This window comes from Lepus europaeus, chromosome 12, assembly GCF_033115175.1.
Source record: "Lepus europaeus isolate LE1 chromosome 12, mLepTim1.pri, whole genome shotgun sequence".
In the NCBI taxonomy this organism is placed as follows: Eukaryota; Metazoa; Chordata; class Mammalia; order Lagomorpha; family Leporidae; genus Lepus; species Lepus europaeus.
The window spans coordinates 4,046,682-4,073,405 of NC_084838.1; the positions used below are offsets into that span (position 1 = coordinate 4,046,682).

Consider the following 26,724-nt stretch of genomic DNA (forward strand, 5'->3'; position numbering starts at 1 on the left):
ACTACGGCAGCAGGGGGCCAAGCCCTTGGGCCACTTCTGCTGCTTTTCCCAGGCCACGAGCAGGGAGCCGGATCAGAAATGGAGCAGCCGGGACACAAACCGGTGCCCAGATGGGAGGCTGGCTTCACAGGTGGCGGCTTTACCTGCTATGCCACAACGCCAGCCCGTCAGTAAATCTCAAAACAAAACAAAAAGACCAGCTATAAATAGCAGTCAAGGAGATGACGAGGTAGGGAGAGCAGGGGCAGCCTCCGAGGACGCCTGGCGTCGTCTTCTTCTATTTTTTTTCAAGATTTATTTATTTATTTGAAAGTCAGAGTTACACAGAGGAGAGGCAGAGAGAGAGAGAGAGAGAGAGAGAGAGGTCTTCCATCTGATGGTTCACTCCCCAACTGGCCACAATGGCCAGAGCTGTGCCGATCCGAAGCCAGGAGCCAGCAGCTTCTTCCAGGTCTCCCACATGGGTGCAGGAGCCCAAGCACTTGGACCATCCTCCACTGCTTTCCCAGGCCATAGTAGAGAGCTGGATCAGAAGAGGAGCAGCCGGGACTCAAACCGGTGCCCATATGGGATGCTGGCACTGCAGGCCAGGGCACTAACCCGCTGCGCCACAGCGCCGGCCCCAAGGTCCTCTTCTTAATTCTAACAAATGACTGAGACGCAGGCCAGAGAGCAAGGGGGAGTGGCTGCCACCAGACGGGCGGAGGGCACGGAGGGCACTGCCTCCTGTCTGTTGGCGGTGGGGTTCACAGAGGAGGGGCAAGGAGACACTGGCCTGCTCGTGCGGTCACGTTGTCAGAGCAGCGGGCCAGACAGCAGCTGAAACATGTGTCTTCCACGAGGTTTCAGACACCCTTCCTCTGGGTGAACCAGAGGAGGCCTGTCCCCAGGAGCCGGGAGTTTTCAGATGCTCCCTGCGTGGGGAGAGGTCAAGGTTCCCGCCAACAGACGAAAGGACTTCTCAGAGCGTGGCCTACAGACCTCCTGCACCGGAATCTGCTCCATCTCGACACAGGTTCAAGGCCAAGTCAGAACCTCCAATCAGTCTGCAGTGTCCAGGCAGCAGGCCGAGTGTCCGGTAAGATGCCTGACGGCCGGCGGGAGGTGCCTCCCTTCCCCGCGCACACAAGGTCCACGCGGGAGTCCACCTACCGCACAGCGGAGGGCGTCCCCACTGAGGGCTGCCCTTGTCCCAGCCGCCCTCCGTGTCCCATCTCCGGTGCGCACCACCACGCTGCCGGGTGGGACGTCCAGGCCAACGTCCCAGGACGCTGGAGACCAAGTGCTTTGACCTGGCCACAGAGCCCGAGAAGGCTGGGGCTGTCAGCCACCACGGCCAGGCCGTCTGTCACGCTGGGGACTTGACCTAGAAACTTCTGGGAGCCCCAGGGCACACAGGCCAGCACTCGGGGGGCACGAGCTCAGCCGCACAGCACACAAGGGGACGTGCGCTCCTGGCCAGTGGGGAGCAGGGCTACGGCGCTGCTGCGCACTCAGGGCCCTGCCTGTCTGAGAAACCACCTGCAGCCCTGTCACCGTGGTGCCTTCCGACGCCGTCTGTCTGGAGAGCCAAGCAAACCCGCCCCGGCTCACTGAGTGTGCTCCCCCTGCTCCCTGCCGCTCCTGAGCCACACATCGAACCCGCCCGGTTCAAGTCCAGGAGTGCTGGTGGGGCCCTGCCTGGGCCTCGTGGCTGCTGTGGCCTTTTTCCCTGGGACAGGACTTCCTTGCTGTCTCTCCGGGGCTCTTGGCTGTGCTGCCCAAGGCCACCTGGGAGCAGCTCAGGTCCTACCAGCTTCTCCCCGGGAACCGCACCGCGTTCCCAGCCCCGCATCCTGACAGCTTGGGCTCCAGGGGCTCCAGGCTGGCTGAGCTGAGCGCAGCTGACCCCTGCCACCTGCTGCTGTAATAGACCCCAAAAAGGAGCTCAGAGCGGCTCAGACACCAGCTGCACATTCCTCTGGCGCTGCCGCCCGACAGCGTGTCAAGGTGTTATCTGGGCGAGCACAGCTGATAGGGCCTCCTGGAGAGATGTCACATGCCACCTCAATGGAGGGCTGACACAGAATTCGGGGTCAAGGGTTTCGGCCAGACCAGCTTCTATTTATAAAAATGAGCCTCTGGGGGACCCGGAAGGCCAGGAGAAAACGGGCCCGGCTAGGTACTGGTCGACGACACGCCCAGGGCTGAACTGGATCTTGGCGTCTCCCGTTTCACGGCTCCCCTAGAACTGCGTCCTGTCATGAGTTTTCCTCATCAAACTGGAACCCGTCTCGAGATGACCCTGTGTACCAGCTAATGAGGCCAGGCAGGAGACAGCCGGAGACGGCTGGGAGCCGCTTGGGGACGGTGTCCACTTCCTGGCTGTCAGGCCTCAGGTGAGGAGGCAGAGCAGGGCGCAGGCTCTTCAACTCCACAAGGACCAGAAGGGGTCTGTCCAGGGGCCCGTGGATGGTCGGTCCCTCCTCTCGTGGACTGCAGACAGCAGGTGACAGCCACCCACGGACACTGTGGCTCTAACTCTAGTCCTTGGCTCTGCTACAGCTGGTGCGAGGGGGCGCTCCTGTAACCCAGCACCGAACACGATCATCTGCCATCTGCGGAAGCAGCGCCTCCGGGACGGGGCTGCACCTGTACTTCACAAAGAAGTCCCGGGGGGGGGGGGGGGGTCCTGCGGCACGTCGCACGGGGACCAGCAGACCCGCCTGTGGCACCGTGGAGGGGTCACTGTGGCCCACCTCCCCAAACAAGCCGGCAGAACCAAGGTTTTACCAGCGCTACCATGACAAACTGGTATCACGTGCCAAGCTTTTACTCTGCCATTAATACTGTGCTAGAAATGTTTTCCCAACACGTAAAGCTCTAACCAAGGGGTGAGGACATCCGGCCTGTGAAACCCTTCGGCCTGGCCCTGTCAAGGCTACTGCGGGCTGGGACTCGGCACTCAGGAACTCTACAGCAGGCCAGGCGTCACGCTGGTCACTGCTATGGCTGTGGACGCTGCTACAAATGTCCAAACGGCCCTTGGCAGAAAAAGGTTCCCCACCCCGCGCCACCATCCTTTATAACCTCCGCTGCAGTAACTCAAGCCAAAGCGCTGTCACGGTCTGGGTCCGAAAGGTGACATATTCTCAGGCCCACTTGGGTGTGAAGAGGTCCTTGTCTGTCAGCAGCTGTCTAGATTATCAGACCTAAGTATGAAAAATGAAACATACCCAGGCCTGAAAAACCCTGTATTGCAGAGAAATAAGTTCTTTAGTAAACTAAATTAGGAGCGCAAGGCCAGGCTGGCAACACCTGTCCAATCTCTTGCGTCCTCTGGCTGGTGCCTTCCTAACTCCCGGGTCTGCCCCAGGGTTTCCGCACTGTGTGAACAGACGGTGGGCTGGTCTGGCTTCCAATGACCCTGTCATATACCGGATACGGAGGCTGCCTCTTCAATCCACTGCCCACCTTTTGCACAGGGTAGAAGCAAGCAGCTGCAGGAATTTAGGTTGAAGACGTGGGTGGGGCTGTGCCCTGTCACAGCTCAGCCGTCTGCCACGCTGCCACACAGTGACCACACTGACCGGCCCTACCACCACCTCGGAAATCCAAGTGACCCCTGTGACGTGTTTCCATGCCTCCACCCACGCACGGAGTGGACCCTGTGGCAAAGAGACATGTGCTGGACCCCAGTCAGAGGCTCACAGAGCAGCCCTGCCAGCACCCCTCCTCCCCTCTGCACGGAGGGCTCTTGGCCCGTGTGAGCCCGGGGCCGGGAGTCACGTCTGATGTCACCCTGGACACACCGTGCCGTTTCTCAGCTACACAAACGGGCTGTGATCTGCAAAAATCCAGACGCTCTGTTTGGGAACAGAGCCAACAGTTTAATGGCGGGGTGGGGGTAGGGGTGGGGGCCCCAACACAAAATATAAAAAACAGGCAGCCTCCCAGCTTTGGCTTCTGTTGTTCCTTGCAGGTGTACGTGTTGCCACGCTTTCACAGCCCGCTCCAGCGCCTCTCGGTGAAGAGCAGCCGAGAACGCGGGTGGCCACGGGAACCGAGAGGACGCCGACACCCACTTAGCTTCTCCAGCCGCCAAAGCCCTGGACAGACCTGCAAGGAAGCACCAGGAGAGAGGCGGCATCAGCTCTTGCTCCCACACCGGCTCATGCAGCTGCCACTGCGGAGGTCGGGACTCTGGGCGTCACGGCTGCCAAACTCTACCCAGAGACACAGAGTGAGGATCAGAGCCCAAGACCGGGCGGGCCTGAGGCCGGTGGTCAGCAGGAAGCTGTGGGGACGCCAACAGAACACTAAGGAAAAGCAATGCTCTGCTCTCAGCCGTGGGCCCTGAGAAGGTGAGGCCTGCTACCTCCTGCTCGCTCCTACAGAGACCAACAAGTCCACAAACCTAGACCTGCAGCTGGGCACCTCCCACCTCCAGGGCAAAGTTTTTAAAACAGGAGACATGGAAACAGAAATGCGCAAATGCAGCACAAACGAGCGTTTCAGTACCTCCCTCCCCCTCCCTCCCTCCCTCCCCCTCTCCCCCTCCCCCCTCTCCCTCCCCCTCCCTCTCTCTCACACACGCACTCCTCCATCCTCACTGAAGGCTTTCCATTAAATTCACTCAAAAAGGCAGACGGATACTTACGAGTTAGAGGACCCAAAGCTGAATCCTGAAAGAGAGGACAACGGCGCAGGTAAGCACACGTACACATGAAAGCCGCGGTGCCCCGTCTTTCCCTGTCTCCGGTGGGAAATCTTGCCCTTACCCTCCCGGCCAGGCGGAGCCCCTCCATCCCAGTGCCCCTGCCAGAGCGGCTCAGCTCCACCTGGAAGCCGGGGCAGCCTCCACCTTCTAAGAGCCATCCTCTTGGTTTTAAGGTTTTCCTGCTCAGCCCCCCACCCCCACCCCCGGCTGGCGGCAGAGGGTCTCACTAGGGGATCCTGTACCACACATATCCACTTCCTTAGAACAACGTGGGTGTGTCTCTCTTCCACCCACGTGTTCTCTTTTTGTTAGGAAGGCCAGGGAAGCAAGACCCAAGGGTTCCCAGCCTGGCTCTGCCACTGCAGGCAGCTGTCGGCACCACTGGGCAAAGAGTAACGGTGTCGAGATTTGGGGCTGGCGCCGCAGCTCACTAGGCTAATCCTCCGCCTGCGGCGCCGGTACCCCGGGTTCTAGTCCCGGTTGGGGCACTGGATGCTGTCCCGGTTGCTCCTCTTCCAGTCCAGCTCTCTGCTGTGGCCAGGGAGTGCAGTGGAGGATGGCCCAAGTGCTTGGGCCCTGCACCTGCATGGGAGACCAGGAGAAGCACTTGGCTCCTGGCTTGGGATCGACGCAGAGCGCCGGCCGTAGCGGCCATTTGGGGGTGAACCAACGGAAGGAAGACCTTTCTCTCTGTCTCTCTCGCTCTCACTGTCTAACTCTGCCTGTCAAAAAAAAAAAAAAAAGAGAAAGAAAGAAAGAAAAAGAGAGAGAGAGATTCGGTGCCCTAATCCTGCAGCAAGGACCAAACAGAAAACACACACTCTGGTCTGAAGCCTGGAGACTTCCAGGAAGCTATTGTGTCGTTGTTTGGGTCTGCTGGTCTGGATTTTAAAACCAAGGTCTAGTAAGACTGTTACTATTTGGAGTTCTCAAATCGTGAGAGAAAAATTGACTCAGTAATTACTTTATTTGGTAAGAAACAGACAATGGTATGAGTCTAATTAAAACCCAAAGAGAGGCTGGCGTCGTGGCTCACTAATCCTCCGCCTGTGGCGCCAGCACCCCGGGTTCTAGTCCCGGTCAGGGCGCCGGATTCTGTCCCGGTTGCCCCTCTTCCAGGCCAGCTCTCTGCTGTGGCCCGGGAGTGCAGTGGAGGATGGCCCAAGTGCTTGGGCCCTGCACCCCATGGGAGACCAGGAGAAGCTCCTGGCTTCTGGCTTCAGATCAGCGCAGTGCGATGGCCGTAGTGGCCATTTGGGGTGTGAACCAACGGAAGGAAGACCTTTCTCTCTCTCTCTCTCTCTCTAACTCTGTCAAAAACAAACCAACCAACCAAACAAAAAAACCAAAGAGAACATCTTATTTTTCAACCACTTTTAGCTTTTAAAATACCAAAATGAATGCCCAGGTGAAAACACCCATTTCTTTGGGGGAGACGGCATTTATCTGAGGAAAAGGCAGGCAGACCATTGTACCTGTGAGGGAAAAATGTGTGGCCCACCTACCTCCTGTGCCCGATCCAAACCCAGAGAATCCACCACCCTGGGTCCCAAAACCGGAAGTCTGTTGGGACAGGGATCCAAAAGTAGGAGCGTTCTGGCTTGCGAGGGTTCCGAAGGATGTCGTGTTGCTGCTGCTGCCAAACCTGGGTTCCAGGGAGAAACAGACTGTGGTTGGCGTGGCCTCTTGCTCACTGCCCCCACAAGCCTCGGCCCATCAGCCCAAGTCTCAGGCCCCTGCCAACCATGACTGGAGGTGACAGCATGGCCTGTGCTAGCAGTATGTCAGAAAAATCGGGCTACAGCCTCGAGGAAACCTGTATCTGGGCTTTGGGAAGAAAATCAACAGGAATGCAATACGAACTCTGGCCAGGCCAGTGCTGATTCGAGGACTACCTGGAACCTCGGCAGCAGCACTCTGTCTCCAATTCCTCAATGTTAGTCCCTCACTTCCTGGCGATCGCCTTCCCTTATTCACCTGTCAGCTCCTCACGGGGTCTAGGTTCTACTGACTCTCAGCGATGAGGCAAAGGGTCTTCCCACAGACAGTCATTCTACTTCCTTTTGGTTTGCAGTTTCCAGCTCATTTAATTCAGAATTTTGTGTCTGTTTCCTGAATCAGTAACTAATACAACACACTGGACAAGCAGCTGCCGTTCGGGCATTCCCTGGGCAACCTCACTCGGGTTTGTCCTCCAGATCTGGTCCAACAGCCGAAGCTGAGTGACGTATCAGCTACGCCCTGAGCTGTTCACAGAGGAATCTGGCGAGCAGGGGGCGAGCCTCAGAGGTCTTCGGGTAACTAGGTGAGGGAAACAGATCAGTGTTCTGAGATCCTGGGCTCAAGTCCAGCCCCCCAAAACGCTCCCCTTTCCTTCTTCTATTTATTTCTAACAATAAGATAGAGAGGGCCAGGGCTGGGGCTGTGGTACAACAGGTTAAGCCACTGCCTGCAATGCTGACGGCCATGTAAGTAGTGCTAGCGTGACTTATGGCTGCTCTGCCTCCCATCAGCACCTGGCAGGCAGGGAGGATGGTCCAGTGCTTAGGCCTCTGCTACCCACCTGAGAGACCAGGCGGCACCTTCAAGGCCAGATCTAACCACTGCGGCCTTTTGGGGGAGTACGTCAGTGGATGAAAGATCTTTCTCTCTGCCTTTCAAATAAATAAGTCTTCTTTTTTTTAAAAGAAGTATTTTACTCATTTGAAAGGCAGAGTTACAGAAAGAATGAGAGAGAGAGAGAGAGAGAGATAAAGATAGAGATAGAGAGAGAGAGAGAGAAAGAGAAAGTGATCTTTCATCTGCTGGTTCACACCCCAAATGGCAGCAATAGCCAGGGCTGGCCAGACCAAAGTCAGGAGCCAGGAGCTTCCTCCAGGTCTCCCATGTAGGTCCAAGTACCTAAGCACTTGGGCCACTTTCCACTGCTTTCCCAGACACATTAGCAGGGAGCTAGATTAGAAGTGGAAAAGCCAAGACTTATATTTTGGCCACGTTCCCAATAGCCATCATGACCTTTTTTTTTTGACAGGTAGAGTGATAGAGAGAGAGAAAGAGAGAAAGGTCCTCCCTCCGCTGGTTCACCCCCCAAATGGCCACTACAGCCAGGGCTACACCAATCCGAAGCCAGGAGCCAGGTGCCTCCCCCTGGTCTCCCATGCAGGTGCAGGGCCCAAGCACTTGGGCCATCCTCCACTACCCTCCCGGGCCACAGCAGAGAGCTGGACTGAAGAGGAGCAACCGGGACTAGAACCCGGTGCCCATATGGGATACCGGCGCCGCAGGTGGAGGATTAACCAAGTGAGCCACGGCCCCGGCCTCAAGAAGCCGTCTTGAAACAGCAGTCACACGGAATGCTAGCACTGCAGCTGGCAGCTTGACCTGTTAGACCGCAAAGCCAACCCCATCAAATATATAAATTAGGGGCTGGTGCTGTGGCATAGCAGGTTAAAGCCCTGGCATGCAGTGCTGGCCGGCATCCCATATGGGCACCAGTTTGTGTCTTGGCTGCTCCACTTCTGATCCAGCTCCCTGCTAATGTACCTGAGAAAGCAGTGGAGGATGGCCCAAGTCCTTGAGCCTCTGTACCCACGTGGGAGACCCAGAAGAAGCTCCTGGCTTCAGATCAGCGCAGCTCCAGCCGTTGCGGCCATCTGGGGAGTGACCCAGGAGATGGAGGACTTCTCTCTCTGTCTGTACCTCTCTGTGTAACTGGGCCTGTCAGCAAGTGTCACCCTCTCAGATGCTGGCCAGGGTCAGATGGGCTCATGGCCAAGGGTCTGAAACGGGCAACAGCGCTGGTGGGGATTTAATACTGGAGCTGGTGCTTGTCAGCCTCGCTCTAGAGCAGCCAGGACGTACACGGCAGAGCCACTCCGGGAAGAAGATGGTACATTCCTAACGGTAAAGGAAACAGCTGGTTTGAAATAAACAAGTAAAACCTCAAGATTCCCAGTCAACCCGAACCGCCCACAGCTGTGCAGAGCTGGGTGCTGGGCCCTCACTGCAGAGCTCGGGTTGGTCAAGAGCTGCCGTGAAGCCTGGGTCAGGCTGGCCTCCAGGTCTCCGCATCTTGCTCACCTTCCTAAAAACTTCTGAGTCTCCTCCACGGAGCGCGGGGTATGAAAAACATCGCTGTTTACTTCCACCGCCTGCAGTGCCGGCATCCCATACGGGCGCCGGTTTGAGACCTGGCTGCTCCACTTCCAATCCAGCTCTCTGCTATGGCCTGGGAAAGCAGTAGAAGATGGCCCAAGTGCTTGGGCCCCTGCACCCACATGGGAGACCCAGAAGAAGCTCCTGGCTCCTGGCTTCAGATCAGCTCAGCTCTGGCTGTTGTGGTCATTTGGGAGTGAACCAGTGGATAGAAGCCTTCTCTCTCTCTGCCTCTCCTTCTCTCTCTGTATAACTCTGACTTTCAAATAAATAAAGCTTTAAAAAAAAATAGATAACAAAAGATAAAGATGCTAGCTTCTGGCCAGCATCTCAGGTTCCCTGCCTTCCCTGTCCTGAGCCCAGCACTGAGGGTCAGAAGCTTACAGAACATCAGGTGTTAACACCTCCTGCGAAGGGGACACTTTGTAGTCATCACAATTGTTTTACTGGGACTTTGTGGTGTGGCCAAAGCTATTTTTTCCTTGGGGTTTTGGTAATCAGACTGAAATTCTGGAGCCCTTAAAATAAAGTGAACCCCAAGGCAGCAAGTGCAGCTTTGAAGACTGGAGTGGTCACTGTGACTCTCCTCTCTCCACGTGGAGGTCTCCTGTCAGTGTCCACGTGGAGGTGTCCTGTCAGTGTCCAGGCCAGTGACTGTGCCTGACTGTGGGACGCAAGGCCCACACGGGGAGCCTCGAGTGGAGTGGGGACACAAGGTATTGTCTGATCAAGGACAATGGGTCTAACATAGAAAACTCGTGGGAAGAGAACCTTCCTAACTGTGGAGTTACACAGAGAGATGGAAAGACAGATCTTTCATCCATTGGTCCACTCCCCAAATGGCTGCAACGACCGAGGCTGGGCCAGGCCTAAGCTAGGAGCCAGGAACTCCATCCGGATCTCCAGCATGGGTGCAGGGGCCTGGGCACTATAGGCTTTCCCAGGTCACAGCAGAGAGCTGGATCGGAAGAGGAGCAGCTGGGTCTTGAACTGGCGCCCATATGGGATTGGCAGCATTGCAGGCAGCAGCCTAACCTGCTGTGCCACAGTGCCAGCCCCTGAAAATACTTCTTCTGAACTGCAAACTTAAAAAATGGTTAGGAAGGGGCCGGCGCTGTGGCGAAGCAGGTAAAGCTGCTGCTTGAAGTGTAGGCATCCCATATGGGTGTGGGTTCAAGTCCTGGCTGCTCCACTTCTAATCCAGCTCTCTGCTATGGCCTGGGAAAACAGAAGATGGCCAAGTCCTTGGGTTCCTGACCCACTTGGGAAGACCGGAAGAGGCTCCTGGTTCCTGGCTTCGGATCGGCGTAGCTCCGGCCATTGCGGCCAATTAGGGAGTGAACCAGTGGATGGAAGACCTCTCTCTGTCTGTCTCTCTTCTCTTTCTGTGTAACTCTGACTTTCAAATAAATAAATAAATCTTTAAAAAAAAAATGGTTAGGAAAGGGGTGGGCTTTTGGAGCAGTGGTTAGGATGCCGCTTGGGTGACATGCATGCCACACAGGAGGGCCTGGGCTCGGTCTCAGCTCTGCTTGACCCCAGCTTCCTGCTACCGTGCACCGCGGCAGACAGCAGGTGATGCCACTGATCCGGGTGTCCTGGAATGAGCTCTGGGCTCCAGGCTTCAGACTCACTCAGACCCGGTCGTTGGGCATTTGGAAAGTGAACCTGAAGATGGAGTCTCTCCCTTTCAATAAATAAAGTAGTAGCAGGGGCCGGCGCTGGGGAGTAGTGGGTAGAGCCAGTGCCGACATTCCATAAGGGCGCCAGTTTGAGTCCTGGCTGCTCTACTTCTGATCCAGCTCTCTGCTGTGGCCTGGGAAACCAGTAGAAGATGGCCCAAGTGCTTGGGCCCCAGCACCTGCGTGGGAGACCTGGAAGAAGCTCCTGGCTCCTGGCTTTGGATTGGCCCAGCTGTAGCCCTTGTGGCCACTTGGGGAGTGAACCAGCGGATGCAAGACCTGTCTCTCTCTCCCTCTGTCTCTCTGTAACTCTGCCTTTCAAATAAATAAATAAGTAAGTAAGTAAAGACTTTAGTACACGGTCAGGATGGTAAATTCTATGTTATCTATTTTTTGCACAATAAAAAATCAGTTCTATTTACAAAAGCCTTAGCTCCCTTACGCCTGAGCCCAGCCCGTTGGTAAGACATAAGACACAGACCTCCGACACAGGCTTGTGGCTGAACGGGGACGAGAGGACCGCTGTGCCTCCTGTGCCTCCTGCTCCCGCATCTACGCTGCTCTGCGCCCCATGGATCCGGCCGGAGGTGCCTCCGGGCGTCACCCCCACAGCTGGGAGCCATGGAGCAGAAGCCACCTTTGGCTAGGAAGCCGTCAAGACAGAGCTCTTCCCTTCCTTCAGCCCCACTGAGAGGACAGGGCCTCTGCTGACGGTCTGGCTCAGCGGCCGGCAACACAGCTGACAGCCTCCTACCCTCCTGCACACCAACAGACCTGGCCTGAAAGAAGCGGGCCTTCCCCTAGAAAGGAACAGGATCCTCCAGGCTGGAACGCCGCCTGCGAGAAGAGCCTTTGGTTCTTGGTCAGGAGTTGGGACAAGATCAACCTATTTCCTCAGGACAGGAGTGCTGAGCCCGGTGGTCCCCTCGGGCCTCCCCAGGGGCTTACCCGAATCCTCCCGCGCTGGCAGCTGCAGTACCCTCTCCGAACACTTTGCCTCCCGTCGAGCCCAGAGGGCTTGTAAAGGCTGGGGCTGAACCGAATGCTGGCACCCCTCCAAACCCAGGGGATCCCCCAAAAGTAGGAGGGCTGCCAAACACTGGAGCAGCACCGAAGCCACCTGAGCAAAACAGAGGCAAACAGAAATAGAAGAGAGAAGGAGACAGGAAGACATCGAGAAGTGAGAGATGGAATCAAAAGAAGAAGGGAAAACAGGTTAGACATTCCGACACAAAGAACCATAGTAAACGGTGTGACCCCATAGACCAATAAATATAAACAAAGCCCCCAAACCAAACCGCCCCCTTCACTTTCTAGTAGAGGAATCTGGGGTCCACTCAGGCAGAATTCCCACAGACTCTGTGAGCAGACCACCACGGAGGACCCCCCCGGAGGCTGTCAGGTCCTCTCCCACCCCCACCTGCTTGGGACTTGTCGATGAAAACCATCCTTAAAGCGCCAGTCCCTCCCCAGCTGCGGAAAGATGACAGATTTTATTACTTATCAGCACACGTAGGGAAGGGATCTGGCTTCAAGGAAACCTAAATTATAAGACGAGAGGCCCCAAAGCCTTTCTCTGGGAGAGCCTGTGAACTGGGTCACAGCGGGGACAGAGATGCTCATGTTGGCACCCGGCCAGGAACCTTTTATTTATTTACAGCCTGGTGGCCACACACGGCTTTCACCAGCATCCTTCCCTCTCAGTACGGAAGAATCTTTAAAAACTGCTCTCCTTCCGCAGTCTGGTACGACTCCTCCTCCCCCTTTGGAACAAGGCTGCTGTATGAATCCAGTACAATCACCTGTCGCCTGCGAGAACAGCCTGAGTCCAGACACCTCTGCACTGCTCGATGGCCACGAGCTGGCCGGAGGCGGTGCATACGCAGGTGACTACAGAAGAGGGTCAGGTCACAGACACGGCGGGAAGACAGAATGTCTGCCCCGGGTTATCCCTTGTGCTCCATGACAGGGCTCCGAAGTCTCCAAGACACTGAAAACTCACCCTCATACAGCAGACACGTGTACACACGTGCACTCAGAGGGACGACCTCCGGGGAGCAGAGTATTTCTTAAAATAAGCGTTGGCCTGATGGAGCATGCAAACGGAGTCACAGAGGCCAAGTGACACCCAAGGACATGAGAGTCTGAGGAGGCAGGGACATTATTCTCCCCTTTCAGGAGGTGACCCTGGTGTTTGAAGGATGAATCTGGTCTCATTATAAACATACCCACACCGTAAGCTTTTGCTACCGAAAGACCACGTATGAGGGACAGAGAGCTCCCGCCGAGTCCCTCAGTGAATGTTTCCTTTGGTAACCACAGGCTTGTCTACCATGAACAGCGGCTGCACAGCCGACAACACAACTTTGGCTAACACTCACCTTGAGGTAAACATTCTGCATTTTAAAACCTTGAGTGAAATTCCAGCCATGATAATGGAGACTGCTGATTACCAATATAACAGACTGGAAAAAAAAAGTGCTAAAAAACCCTCGCAGTTGAATAATTCACCACTGGCCACGGCTCTAGTTACACTTTCTTCCTGGACACGCAGGGCTTCATCTAGTGCCTCTACTCGGTATTGTTCAGACTTCTTGGTGGAAGGTGAGTGAAAAACGAGAAGTCACAATGATACAGAAGGGAAACTGGACAGGAGACAGCAGGAGGCTAAACACACAGAGAAAAAAGTGCCCTAAAACCATGCCCTGGGGCACAGCCAACTCAAACAGGCAGAGAATGAAGAGCCTGGTCTTACTCTTGGGGACAGGCAACTCACTCCTGCTGCTGGGAGGGGCTGGATTTTATCCGCTGCTGCACTGCTGGTATTTTCTCCTCCAGAAGAATCAGAAGTTTACTAAAGGCTGGCGCTGCAGCTCACTAGGCTAATTCTCTGCCTGTGGTGCCGGCACCCCGGGTTCTAGTCCCGGTTGGGGTGCCAGGTTCTGTCCCGGTTGCCCCTCTCCCAGGCCAGCTCTCTGCTGTGGCCCGGGAAGGCAGTGGAGGATGGCCCAGGTGCTTGGACCCTGCACCTGTATGGAAGACCAGGAGGAGGCACCTGGCTCCTGGCTTCGGATTGGTGCAGCGCCGGCCGTAGCGGCCATTTGGGGGGCGAACCAAGGAAGGAAGACCTTTCTGTTTGTCTGTCTCGCTCTCACTGTCTAACTCTGCCTGTCCAAAAAAAAAAAAAAAAAAAAAGTTTACTGAAACCCACCAATCATAAACTTCCTGTTTTACTGAGGCCCACTATGTGCCAGGTGTGATCCCAATAAGCCTGGGATCTTTATTGCATAGGGAGGGAAACCCAGGCTCACAGCCTGGTCACTTGTCGACTGTAGACAGCTGGTAGGTGGTAAAGCTGGGCCTGGAACAAAATCCATGTGACAGAAAGTCACCTCTCATCTCCTCGGTCACGCACCCTCTGCCTCCCTCCACGTCACTAACTGTAACGCTGGCAGCAAAGTCCCGCTCAGCCTGGCCCACCTTCCTCCTGCCTCAGCCATCTCCAGCGGATTATTTTCTAATACAATTTTACTGAAGGGAGTAACACTTTGAGCATTTTTTCAAAGACCCATCTAAACCATCAACCTGAAATCCTTCTTAAATTTAGAAGGGATAATCCTAATGCCTTGGCAATGGCACGGCCTGGGCAGGAGGGCTAACGCCTCTATTTAAAGCAGGTTTGCCTTCTGCTCAGGTCTGGCAGGGCCCTTGCTGGACAGCCAACCCAGGCTGTGCAGACAGGCAAGCCTCTTGGGCTGCTTCAGCAACAAGCGCACCATTTCGCATATTTGCAAGGCAGTTTTCTCCATCTAGGTGCCTCCTTGGGCAAACAGTGAGATGGGAGGAGACATTTTCTGCATGACTGAAAAAAATGACAGGGTCAGATTCTCAGACCTGCTGAGACAGGGTCCCACGATAAGGAACCCACAGAAGAGAAAGGCTTGTAAAAAATAAAATAACTAGACAACAGGTCTTGACGACTAATGGACTAGAGCTTCTCAGTTGAATCTTCACATTCGCCTCTGTAAGGAGGGCTGAAAGCTCTGAGACTCTTTCATTTCTAAACTGGTCACTGGATGTGTGTGGGGTGGTGGTACAGTAAGGCTCTGATGCCCGTTTCTAGTTGATTCTAGGAAGAGTACAACAGACGTGAAACCACAGACCAAAGCACAGGTCGCAGTCTGAGGTGCAGCACACGGTACATTTGGAAGGCACAGCACCCTAGGTTCTCACAGGTGAGCTCCCGGGTACAAACCGGGGGCAGCCCCACCCCTACGTCAGAGCCACCTGTGCATCTGATCGTCAAGGAGGAGCCTATTCCTGGAAGTCAGCTTACTTTCCAGGTATCCCCTAAACACTTTCTCAGCGCACAGCTCTCCCAAACCACCTTCCTCAAAAGACACAGTCTTTGGTGCCTGCGACGTGATGCAGTGGGTTAAAACCACAGCCTGCAGTGCCTGCATCCCATGTGTGTTCTGGTTCACCTCCCATCCAGCTCACTGCTAACGTGCCTGGGAAAGCAGTAGAAGATGGTCCACGTCCTTGGGCTCCTACACCCACATGGAAGCCCAGAGGAAGCTCCTGGCTTCAGCCTGGCCTAGCTCTGGTCAGTGCAGCCACTGAGGGAGTGAATCAGCACATGGAGATCTCTCTGTGTCTCTTCTCTAACTCTGCCTTTCAAACAAGTAAGCCTTTTGTTGTTGTTTTACAGACACAGTCCTTTTCACACAGTCTTCCATTAAGAAAGGCAGGAGCGTGGACCCTTGGACCCTCTGTAGGTCTCAGACAGACACAGGCTAGAGAGGCAACTGACAGATATGAAGGCTATGTTTTATATCTAAATACATATTGCTCTTCAAAATGTTTAATTATATATGAGTAAGATTTAAGTGTAAAATGGCCCACAGTTTCCAAATGTGCTTCCATCTTTAAAAGTAGTGCCGGGGGTAGGTATTAGGCGTAGTATTTAGGATGCCCCACAGCTCCACACTGGCGTATCCGGGTTTCAGTCCTGCTACCTGAGTGGGAGACCTGGATTGAGCTCCTGGCTTCTGCTGGGCTCAGCTCTGGCCTGGCCGGGCCACTGAGGCCTTTTTGGATGTGAATAGGCAGGGGGAGCTCTATCTCTCTCTCTGCTGGGATAAAAACTAGCATTGGTAATGTTCTTTCTTCTTGGCTACAGGAGTATATTCCAAACGTGGAAATTCACTGGACTGTATACTTATGCTATTGTGGATATCCTATGTGTGCATGTACGTGTATATGAAAAAACATTCTGCTACACATCAGTTGACAATAAAAAGAAAAAAATGATCCGGGAAAGAAAGAAAAATGCTGCGCACATGATAGCACACCATCTGCTTGGCCATCACAGGCAACGGGCACCCAAACAAATGTGCAGCTCAGGGTGTTTCCTACTTGGTTTACTACTGTTTTCTCACGTGTTCTCTGACCTTGGTGGTCTACAATTGTTCAATATTCACAATGCATTCTGTGCTTTCCCCACATAGAGACCTCTCAGTGCTATGAATGCAGCAGAAGCTCAACACGTAAACTGCACAGGCAGGAACAGTAGTGTCACCCACACTCCAGCCGCCTCCTTCCAGATGTCTCACGTAAGCAGACATTCACCACAATGAACATTTATGAGAATACCTGTTTTATTCGGTGTAGAAAACCCAAAGCCTTGGGATGCTACACTGCCTCCTCCCGAGCTGAAGGTGCCAGCAGGCTTCTGCTCACCAAAGGATGAGCTCGCAAATCCTCCAAACGTCTTGGCCCCACTGTTCCCGAACAGGTTAGAGGTATCTGCAGAGAGGAGGAACACGTGTGGGGAGTTTAGAGGGAGAGCAATGTCCCGATTTGCTGCTCAGAACAGACAAGGATGGAACCTCTGTTGGGTGTCTGGGGAGACAGAGTTGACGAAGCAGCCCAGGGCCCGAGAGGGGTCAGCTGTAGAGCTGGTTCGCACCCTGGCACGTCTGTCAGCATTTTGGCACCCAGGTCCATGACTTGTTGGCATGGTTCTGTAGGCACACAACAGCCAGGAGAGGCTCCTCGGTGGAAACTCCCCCAGTGCTCCCACAAGCACTGGTCGACCCACACCAAAGAGAGGGCTCAGCTTCAGAAGGGACTGCCCGCGTCTGAAAAGTGAGCTGGCTTCACCATAAACGACTGCTCCGACACAGACATCACACTTTGTCAAACTACGGAGATGAAGGTGGAACGAATCCAAGCCAGGCACAATGGGTTCTAGCACTTCCTGCGTCCACAGTCAAGTTAGGCACCACTGCTGTCACCTGCGCTGCTCAGAGAACAGCAGGCCAAACAAAAACATGCAGTTTCTCGCAAGATGCTCCAAGTGCTTGGGCCCTGCCACCCACGTGGGAGACTCAGAGGAAGCTCCCGGCTCCAGGCTGGCCCAGCCCTGGCTGCTGCAGCCATCTGGGGAGTGAACCAGCGGATGGGAGATTTCTGTGTCTCCCTCTCTCTCTGTAACTCCGATTTTCAAATAAATAAATCTTTAAAACACAAAAAATCATGCTGCCCCTATCTTTGATCTGATGGGAGCTGGAGACATTCTGGAGAAGGCCAAGAGCCAGCAAGACTTCCAGTCCGTTTTCCTCTTCCTAAGAGGTTTAATTAAGCCCTTGACCTTTTAGATGCTTATCTAGTAGGTCACTCCCTCCCTCAACTACGTACTGAATCTGCTCCAAGAATTGAAGGAAAAAAGGAAATGGACTACCAGAAACCGAGATGAGTAAGAAGTTTTTTTCCCCTCTTTGTCTGTTTTAAGAAATGCAAACCTGGCAGAAAACATATATAATCAAAGCCAGACACACAGAAGCAATCGCTCAGATAACACAAATATCTGGATTTTTCCCCTTCACTTTGGAGTGGGGGAAGGGAAGGGATAACTGACATCTCCCCACCGTGACTGGAAGGGTGAGTTATCAGAACTGATTCGAACCCACAGTGAAGTAGAGAAGCTGTCCTGAACAGGGCGGATGTCCAAAGACACAGGTCTAAACAGGAAGTGAAATGTACGCTGCGTGGGCGATGGAGACTGGACCACGCCACCAAGAAGTATAAATGTTGGTGTCTGCGCAACGCCACTCTCTCCCAAGCCACTCGGCACGCACACAGCAGGTGCAGGCAGAGGAGGGAGGGGAGCCCCGGGGCGGCTGCCGAGTCCCCATGCCTCTCATCTTCCTCTGCAGCCAATCCCACCCGACAGGAGGTGAACTTCTAGGGGCAGAGATCTCCATCTACAATCCATGAAGCGCGTGGCCTCAAACTGCTAGGTACTGGTAGCACATCAGCAGAGCCCTAGCACACCATCATAATCACTGCCCTGTAAAATCCCAGCTGACGCTCTCAGCCTGGCCAAGGACCCAGATGGCCCGTCTGCCGGGGACTGACAGCTGTGAAGAAAGCGCTTTCACCCTGTGTATGGTAGCGCAGGGCGGTTTATCACTGCTGGAGCCTACAACAGGCTCTCCGGGGCAGTCTGGGGTTACACAGGCCTCGGAGAGCACCTTTAGTGCTGGGGGACAGACAGAGAGGCTCCTCAGGCCCTCCTTCACCTGGTATTTCAAGAACGGAGGGCTGCGATCTTCTGACTTTGTTAGTGCTTCCAAAGCAAAATTCCAAACAGTAAAACAAATTCAAGTTGAGGGTTAGAGGTTGGATCTCGGTGCAATCGCATGAAATGAGAAGTAAAATGATTTTATTGGGGTAATCCTGGGAGACAAATTCCTCAAAAGTCAAAGACCACTTAGGAGTCTCTGGTACAGCAGACTAAAGCACAAAGTCTGCAGGCAGACCGGGGTTAGATTGCCCAACAGCTGTGTGACCTTGGGCAAGGACTTCACCCTCCTCACACACAGAACACAGGGACAAGCAATGCTGACTATGCAAGGCTGCTGGGAGGCTTACAGGAACCTGGAGCACCCAGCGCAGCAGATAGGAGACTCTCCTGGGGCAGGTGTCATGGTGCAGCCAAGCCAAGCCACCACCTGCAATACCGGGCATCCCATATGGTCACTCCACTTCTGATCCAGTTCACTACTAATGGCCTGAGGAAGCAGTGGAGAATGGCCCAAATAATTGGGCCCCTGAATCCATATGGGAGACCTGAAAGAAGCTCCTGGCTCCTGGCTCTGGCCCAGCCCAGCCCCAGCTGTTGCAGTTATGTGGGGAGTGAACCAGTGGATGGGAGATCTCTCTCTCTCTCTCTCTCTGTCACTCTACCTTTCACGTAAATAAAGAAATCTTTAAAAATAAAAAAGTGCTTCCCTTTTCTGTACCTCCAACTCTCCCTTCTCTCTCACTCACACTCAAAGAAGAAATAGTCAGAGCAGGTCCGCAGTAGGAAATGAACTTTCTTCATTGTGCAGACGCCAAGCACTCCACCAATAAAGCTGTCCTCACTGTCAGGGGCAGGCTCGCGAAGAGCTCTGCACGTTGAGAACCGTACCTTTTACCCAGGTGCTCCGAAACGAACCGGCACAAACTGCCGCCTGCTCTCCACCGCTCTGCCAGCAATACAGTCTCGGTTCCCTCCTAACGGATCCAAAGTAAGTCTCCAGCTCTGGAAGGTGTGCTAAGAGGGTCCCTGAGCTGATGGGGCAAGGTTTCAGGGCAGAAGACCCTTCCTCACTTGTGCATAAACTAGCGAGCGGATGACGTGCACAAAGGACGGCAAGTGCTGACCAAAGCGGCGTCTTCTCTGGGCTTCCCCCGGCACAGCCGAGCTCTTCTGTGGTCTTTCGGTTGGCAAAAGCACCCAAGACCAGGGTCTGATGCTTGACACGGTGCTGATGTAAACTCAGTGTTGGCAATCACAGACAGCAGGGCCATTCTCTGCAGTCTAAAGTCACTACACAAGAAGTTAACACGGGCCAGCGCCATGGCTTAACAGGCTAATCCTCCGCCTTGCGGCGCTGGCACACCGGGTTCTAGTCCCGGTTGGGGCGCCGGATTCTATCCCGGTTGCCCCTCTTCCAGGCCAGCTCTCTGCTATGGCCTGGGAAGGCAGTGGAGGATGGCCCAAGTCCTTGGGCCCTGCACCTGCATAGGAGACCAGGAGAAGCACCTGGCTCCTGGCTTCAGATCAGCACAATGCACTGGCCGCAGCGGCCACTGGAGGGTGAACCAACGGCAAAAAGGAAGACCTCTCTCTCTGTCTCTCTCACTATCCACTCTGCCTGTCAAAAATTAAAAAAAAAAAAAAAAAGTTAACACACACTCAGAAGGGTATGCTATCCAAGACGTTCAGGGGTCCAGGGGACAATCATGGCTTCCAGACCCCAGGATGGAAAGCACGTGCTAGGCCGACTCCATAGTGTCCTGAGGATAAGACTGAAGGAGGCAGCAGGTCCTTCTGGGTAAAGCTCATGGACGTGCTGAGTTTTCAACGACCCCAGGGGCTAGCAGTTTATTTTTGGTAGAGCCTCTGAGAGAAGCAGCCCTGCCAAGCTGTGAGCCTCTGGATACAGAACATGCCACCGCGGAGCAGTCGCGCTTCGGGCTTGTCTTTCTTGCACATTGCCACAGTTCTCATGGCTACTCAAGGCTAAACTGGGCAGCTGCAGGACTAGGCAGCCTGTGGCATGAATGTCTCACAGGAACTGCAGGCTGGCTCAACCTGCGCCCAGAAATTCACAAGGGAGAATGTTCCAGGCGCTGCAGAAGGAGCACAGGGGCCACCAGGCAGGCGCCCACCACAGTGTCGGCTGGGGAGGGTATCACAGCGGGCAGTACGCTGGACCAGAGCTTCAGGAACCCAGACTTGCATCCTGCCTGTGCACCTGGCAGCTCTGTAACCTCTCAGGCCCACAGGCCCTCCTGGAACATCTTCCTCCTCAGCAGACAGATGGCCACCACTAGAAGTTGTGACAGAGGAGGAGCTCACATGCACTAAGCATTTGGCACAAAGCAGGTGATTCATAAGGTCAGTTCCCTGTGCTTCATGTTCTGAGGAGCACTGGAATCCCAGGGCTGGGGGCTGTCTGGAGGGAGAAGTCCCTGTGGGCCTCACTGGCTCTTAGGTGCAGGGCACAGACCAATAGCTTCACACTCAACCCCACACAAAGAGCAGGTTCAGATGGACAGTGGGCCTCCTGTGTGCCACTGGCACTGAAGCAGGGCCAGGCGAGGGGTGTGTGCGTGAAGGCTGGAAAGCAGACACGCTGGCTGAAAGGGAACGGATGTGCTGGGGAACCTGGTTACAGTCAGCAAGGGGAGCTGGGGCCATGTCACGGAGAGCCTGGAATGCCAGGAGAAAGCTGGTCTGGACTTGATCTGTAGTCAGTGGGAAGTACCAAGGGGCTTTGAGTAGGGTTAATGGCAAAAAAAGAAAAAAAAAAAAAAAGAAAGAAAAAGAAAAAAAAGGTTTTAAGATTTGGGATGAATCTGAAGACAGCAGAGCACACTGGAGGCAGGAGGGGAGTCGAGACTATGGTGGCCCAGGTGGCTACGGGGAACTCACCCCACAATACCAGAGAAAAGGAAAGAAGCGGAGGACTTTCTGGGGGAGGAAGTACTGAGGAGCTGGTGCACACGGCCCAGGGCAGACGCGACGGGCGGAGGTACCAAATGCTGCCGGGAGCACTGCTGGTGCTCTTTCCCAGGCGGCTTCTGGCTCCTCCTCCTCTTATCCTACACGTGTTCTCAGGCTTCCAGGGGCGCCTGTCCCCTGCACCATCCAATCTTACATTTTTGTTTTTACCAATGTTGTCTTTCCTCTACTCCTTCAGATTCACTCAAGTGCCTTTGAGCATAAATGTAAAACTGCTGGTTTACAACCAACAGACAGCACTTAGGAGGGACAGATCAGCCGGTGTCTGCTATCAAGGACAGAGAGGTGAGAGGTGGGTGTCTGGTGCAGGGGCTTCGATGTCACGTGGGACACTCACATCCATGTTAGAGAGCCTGAGCGCCAGTCCTCGCTCGCTCCAGATCCCAGCTTCCTGCTACCGTGCACCCGGGAGGCAGCAGATGACTGAGCAAGTGGTTGGGGCCCTGCCACCCACGAGGGAGACTCCGATCCAGTTTCCGGCTGCCAGCTTTGGCCCCGCCCCAGCTGTTGCAGGCACCTGCAGAGTGAGTTAGCAGATGGAAGCTCTCTTTCTCCTTGTTTTTCAAATGAACAAAATATTAGCATAAATAAAAACAGGAAAGACAGTAGCGACAGTCTATCCTGAATCAGAATTAAGAGCGCTGTGCCAAGGGCTGCCCAGTGCCAAGCCGGGCGTGGGTCCTGGCTGCAGTGCCTTCCACTTCTGTGGTGTGAATGCTCCACCACCGCCTACATCAGGCTACACACATGTGGCGCTCAGGCAAGGTGAGCAGACCAGCTCCAGGCGACTAAGAGAAGACCATTCGCTGATGGTTAAGAACCAGAGGATTAGAGATGAGTCAGGGGAAAAGCAAAAAATTAAAAAAAAAAAAAAAATTTATTTATGTGAAAGGCAGAGTTACAGGGAACGAGGGAGACACAGAGATCTTCTCTCCACTGGTTCACCTCCAAATGGCTGCAGCAGCCAGGGCTGGGCCTCCTGGCAGCCAGGAGCCAGGAGCTTCAGCCTAGCCTCTCACAGGGTGGCAGGACCTCTGCTGCTTTCCCAGATGCACTGGCAGGGAGCTGGATCGGAAGTGGAGCAGCTGGGTCTTGAACTGGTGCCCATATGGGATGCTGGCGCTTCAGGCCAGGGTGTTAACCTGCTGGGCCACTGCGCCAGCCCCGGAAAAGGAATTTTTACAGGGATATGATACAACTAAGTTTTAACAAATTGGTTAGGAATAAAACCTCACAAGCAATAATTTACCTCCAAGATAAGCCTGAATTCCTAACTAGCATGTTACATGTTTGTATAATTTAGCTGAGGGGCTGGCGTTGTGGCATAGTGGGTAAAGCTGCTGCCTGCAGTGCCGCTATCCCATATGGCTGCCAGTTCGAGTCCTGGCCGCTCCACTTCCGATCCAGATCCCTGCTATGGCCTGGGAAAGCAGTAGAAGATGGCCCAAGCCTTTGGGCCCCTGCACCCGTGTGGGAGACCTGGAAGAAGCTCCTGGTTCCTGGCTTCAGATCGGCGCAGCTCGGGCCGTTGCAGCCAATTGGGGAGTGAACCAACGTATGGAAGACCTCTCTCTCTCTGCCTCTCTTTCTCTCTGTGTAACTTTGACTTTCAAATAAATAAATAAATAAATAAATAAATCTTTAAAGAAATATAATTTAGCTGAGTTCTAGATGTGGCACTTTTGGCTTTGTGACTTAACAAAGAAAACCACCTGACGACTGTGAGCTGTCTCCTCACTGGCGAAAGGAGAGAGACAGAGAAAGATCATGTTTTCAAGTACGTGCTACACAGCCAGTGCCATGGTTCTGTGGCCAGACTGTCGGCCCCTGCCCATGTGCATCTCAGGGCTCCTGACCCGTGCTGCAGGGTGAACCTGCTTTCTCTTACCGGGATTCTGCTTGAAAAGTCACCTGCAACAACAGTTTTGAAAACTATTAGACTTGATCTCTAAGACCCTTCACTCTAGGACTCTACATCCCTGGTGGCAGTCAGAAAGCCGAGTGACAGCAATTTCTGATTATGCAACTGCACGAGTTGAGTAGTGTGTATCCCCTGACAAGCTTATATCTGACTGGACTGGACAAGGCCATCAAAATAATCTACAAGAGCAAATCAAGGTAAGAAGTTTTGCTTTTAACTACAAGGGCCTTAATATTAAGGAGACGTCCATCACGATGAGAGGCAAGCTTGTGACCCATTAAGATCTTACACCACTCGGCTGATGAGAGAAGCTTCAACTGCAACACAGAACAAAGACGCCACGGTGAAGATGACAGGTTCCCAACTTCCAATCTCAGCCCTATCAACGGCAGGAGATGTGTGTGTGTGTACATATATTTAAATAAACAAATCCCTTTCATTTCCACTCATGATTAGACAGATCAACAAAAAAATTACGTGATGAACAAAGCTAGCAGAAACAGCTTGAGATGAAAATAAAACTGAAGAGACAGGACATAGAAAAGGCTTCAAGTTTCAGTTGACATTTTCTATAGTGGCTGAATTTTACAGCAAATGCAGAGTACTGTCCAAATGAAAGTCGTGTTTCTCCTCGGAGCACACCCAGCTTATTCTGCAGTGGCTCACGTATGCTTGTCCGCTTGCATTCAAGTCAACCCGCAGCTAAGGAACGGCGACTGGGGCCCTGGGAGAGGAGAGGGGAGTCGCCTGACACACAGATGCTCTCCCTGCAGCCCTGCTGTCTCTCCATGATTCTACAAGACATCTCATTAAAACGCCAGAAAAGGCAAGCCGAAAACAGACTCCACTGCTTTGGGGCAGGCATCTGCCCGGGCCTTCTCGGCCTTTGGTTCCTTTTCTGTATCTGAAGCTTTCGTAACACCAGGGGGATGACCGCGGCACTAGGGGCTGAGACGCTGGGGAGACTCTTCTGCACTTACTTGGGGCGGCTGTAGATCCAAAGCCCCCGCTGGCCGAGCTGAATGGGTTTTTGTTGGCTGCATCCTGGCTGGGTTTCCCTCCAAGGCCACTGAAGAAACCTCCCCCTCTTCCAGTGTTTCCAGACCCAAACACGCCACCACTGGAAGACGATGACTGCTGGAAAACAAAAGGGGCAGGAAGCAAGAAGGGTGAGGGGTCACCGTGAACAGCAGGCCGCATCCGCAGGCGAGGCGCTCGCAGCCGCTACGTAGGGACAAAGCAAACAACAAAGCCAAACCAAACCCCTCTGATCAGTTCCGGTGTGGACACTCTAACAACCACAAAAGCAGCTGGACTTATTTCTCATCCAGGGTTCTCTGAAAATGAGATCTGTGGCAGGGGGGAACTTTTGATGTTCATCTGCCTCGCTGCCTATGGTCTCTGGCATAATGCCAGCGGCAAGAAAGTCAACCCCACACGAGATCCACCAAATGACAAAAGTTGGAAAACATTTGGAGGTAGTGCGAGCACCATGACTTCTGATTCTTCCAGTGTTTGGCTGAGCTCATCAGCAACTGCTGCTGATGATTTGCACCGTCTTTTCTATCAGTTCACCCATTTTTATTTCATAATGACTTTCCCAGGGCTGCAGAAATAAGCTTAAATTAGCCCCATTGTTGAACTGATGACCAAAGCCGAATCCTGTCCAAGTCTGCACGTCTCAGGCGCGGAGGACGCTGCTGACTTAGGGACACTCGCTGACTCCAAGCTGCGCGAGGCAGCGGACACTTGCTGTCCCTGTTTGCAAACTGATCTTTCAGATGACCAGTGCGTGGTCTACAGGCCATTCCTACTAGTGCATGTGACGCTTCCCTGGCTGATAACCTAGAAGGTGGTGGTTACTGAACAGGGGTCACCGGGAGCCTGGTGTGGAGCCACCTGTGACACCAGCACCCTAGAGACCAGTCTGCTGCACTTCTGATTCAGCTCCCTAAAATGCACTTGGGAAAGAAGTGGAAGATGGCTCAAGTACTTGAACTCCTGCCATCCATGTGGGGGACCTGGATGGAGTTCTTGGCTTTGGTCTGGCCCAGCCCCTATTGAAGCGGCCATCTGGGGAGTGAACCAGAGATGATCGATCTCTGTCACTCTTTCAAATAAATAAATTTCCAAAAAGTAAGTAAGCTGGGCAGAGGAACCTTACAGGGGTTCTCTTCAAGGGGCAGAATGGTGGTGCTGGGTGGTGGGTGACAAACTACCCAACTCCGATGGTGACTGAATTAAGCCAGAAGTGTAACACTTTAGACTAGTGCCTGAAATATACTCATAAAATGACTGCTGTTCAGTATTCTCACAACAATAAACTACTGATCAAGTATTTATGTGTCAGACACTTTTCTAAGTGCATTGGAAGTAATCATTTGATCTCCACAAAGGTCAAATCTCCAGTGCGCCACTTCCAAACCTGCCCTAGCCCTCCCACCTCACTGTGTGCCCGCCTCTCCACTCTGGTTGGTCTGAGCTGCTAACCCCAACTATGCAAAAACTCAACAGTCTTCTGCTTCCACCACAGCCTAAGTTCACATAGCTCCTGGACCAGTACTTGAAATGGCAGTCAGATAATTTCCACAACTGTTTATAAATTCTGAAAGATCACACACGATCTGGCCCCTGCCTCTTTCTCCGACATCATCATCTATCCCCCCTCCCTCAGCACAGCCCTATGCTCTGAACAGAGCGAGCTAATCTTTGCCTTATGGAAATGTCCTTATCATATCTGCCAGTACCTCGTCTCTTTTGGAGCTGCCTTTGAAAGGGAGGACGCCACCATACTCCTGGAGAAAAGTTTCACAGTTCAGCCGACTTCCACACACCAGGCTGGAATTCGGGAGGTACGGATTTGTACAAAGTTTGTCCCACAAAAACCCAGCAGTTTCAGAAGGTTCCGCTTTACTTAAAAAACAGCTATCCATGAAACAAACAGAAGTGGGTGACTGACACACTTCACTGCTTCACTGAAGCGAATGCTAATTGATAGTTATTGCATCCCCGTACATGGGTTTAAGAGAATTCTACTCATTTTAATCGTGATAAATGACAAGTCTTTAAAATGAAATTTGAGAAATCTCAAAATGCACAAAAAAGGAGAGAGGCGTATAAAGAACCCCCAAGGCACCCAGCAGGCAGCCTCAACAACGCTCATTCACGGCCAGGTGCATCTTCTCTTACCCCAATCACCTCTCACCCTGCAGTAGAATGAAGCAAACCCTGGACATTCTCTCCTCTCATGCACTGATTTACAAGCATAAATCTATAAAACAAGACCACTGTTGTTACAATCTACCACTGAATATGACTGAAAAAGAAGTGTTCATGATCGAGCCTCCAGAGCCAATCAGCACTGCAAGGACGGAGAAGGACTGAGGATCCAGCTGACCAGGAAGCCACACCACAGGCAAGCGGTCAGCAGTAAGGTCCAGGAAGCAGAAGACTAGCTTTGGTCAACAACCGAACTACGAGGAAAACTAAAAGCGGGAGAGACACAGAAGGGAATCAACCTATAGATAAGAGATTAGGGCGCCGGTTCGTGTCCCTGCTGTTCTACTTCCTATCCAGCTCCCTGCTATGGCCAGGGAAAAGCAGTGGAAGATGGCCCAAGTGCTTGGGCCCCTGCACCCACTTGGGAGACCCAGACAAAGGCCCTTGCTCCTGGCTTCAACCTGGC

General features: G+C 53.5%; 1 protein-coding gene across 5 annotated transcripts in view; it reads right to left on the bottom strand.

Moving 5' to 3' along the window:
• Positions 1–3,303: 3,303 nt before the first annotated feature.
• Positions 3,304–26,724, bottom strand: part of NUP214 (nucleoporin 214) — a 107,688-nt gene continuing 84,267 nt past the window's right edge. For 2 of the 5 annotated variants that reach the window (XM_062207365.1, XM_062207364.1), the window contains exons 31-36: positions 24,020–24,176; positions 16,192–16,344; positions 11,485–11,656; positions 6,205–6,344; positions 4,640–4,664; positions 3,970–4,098 (exon numbers count right to left, since the gene is read on the bottom strand). In XM_062207365.1, the coding sequence (XP_062063349.1) occupies positions 4,065–4,098; positions 4,640–4,664; positions 6,205–6,344; positions 11,485–11,656; positions 16,192–16,344; positions 24,020–24,176 (681 nt within the window). In that variant the 3' untranslated portion in view covers positions 3,970–4,064. Of the gene's footprint in view, positions 4,099–4,639; positions 4,665–6,204; positions 6,345–11,484; positions 11,657–16,191; positions 16,345–24,019; positions 24,177–26,724 lie in introns of all 5 variants that reach the window. The other 3 variants (XM_062207363.1, XM_062207362.1, XM_062207361.1) reach the window with 2 other exon arrangements.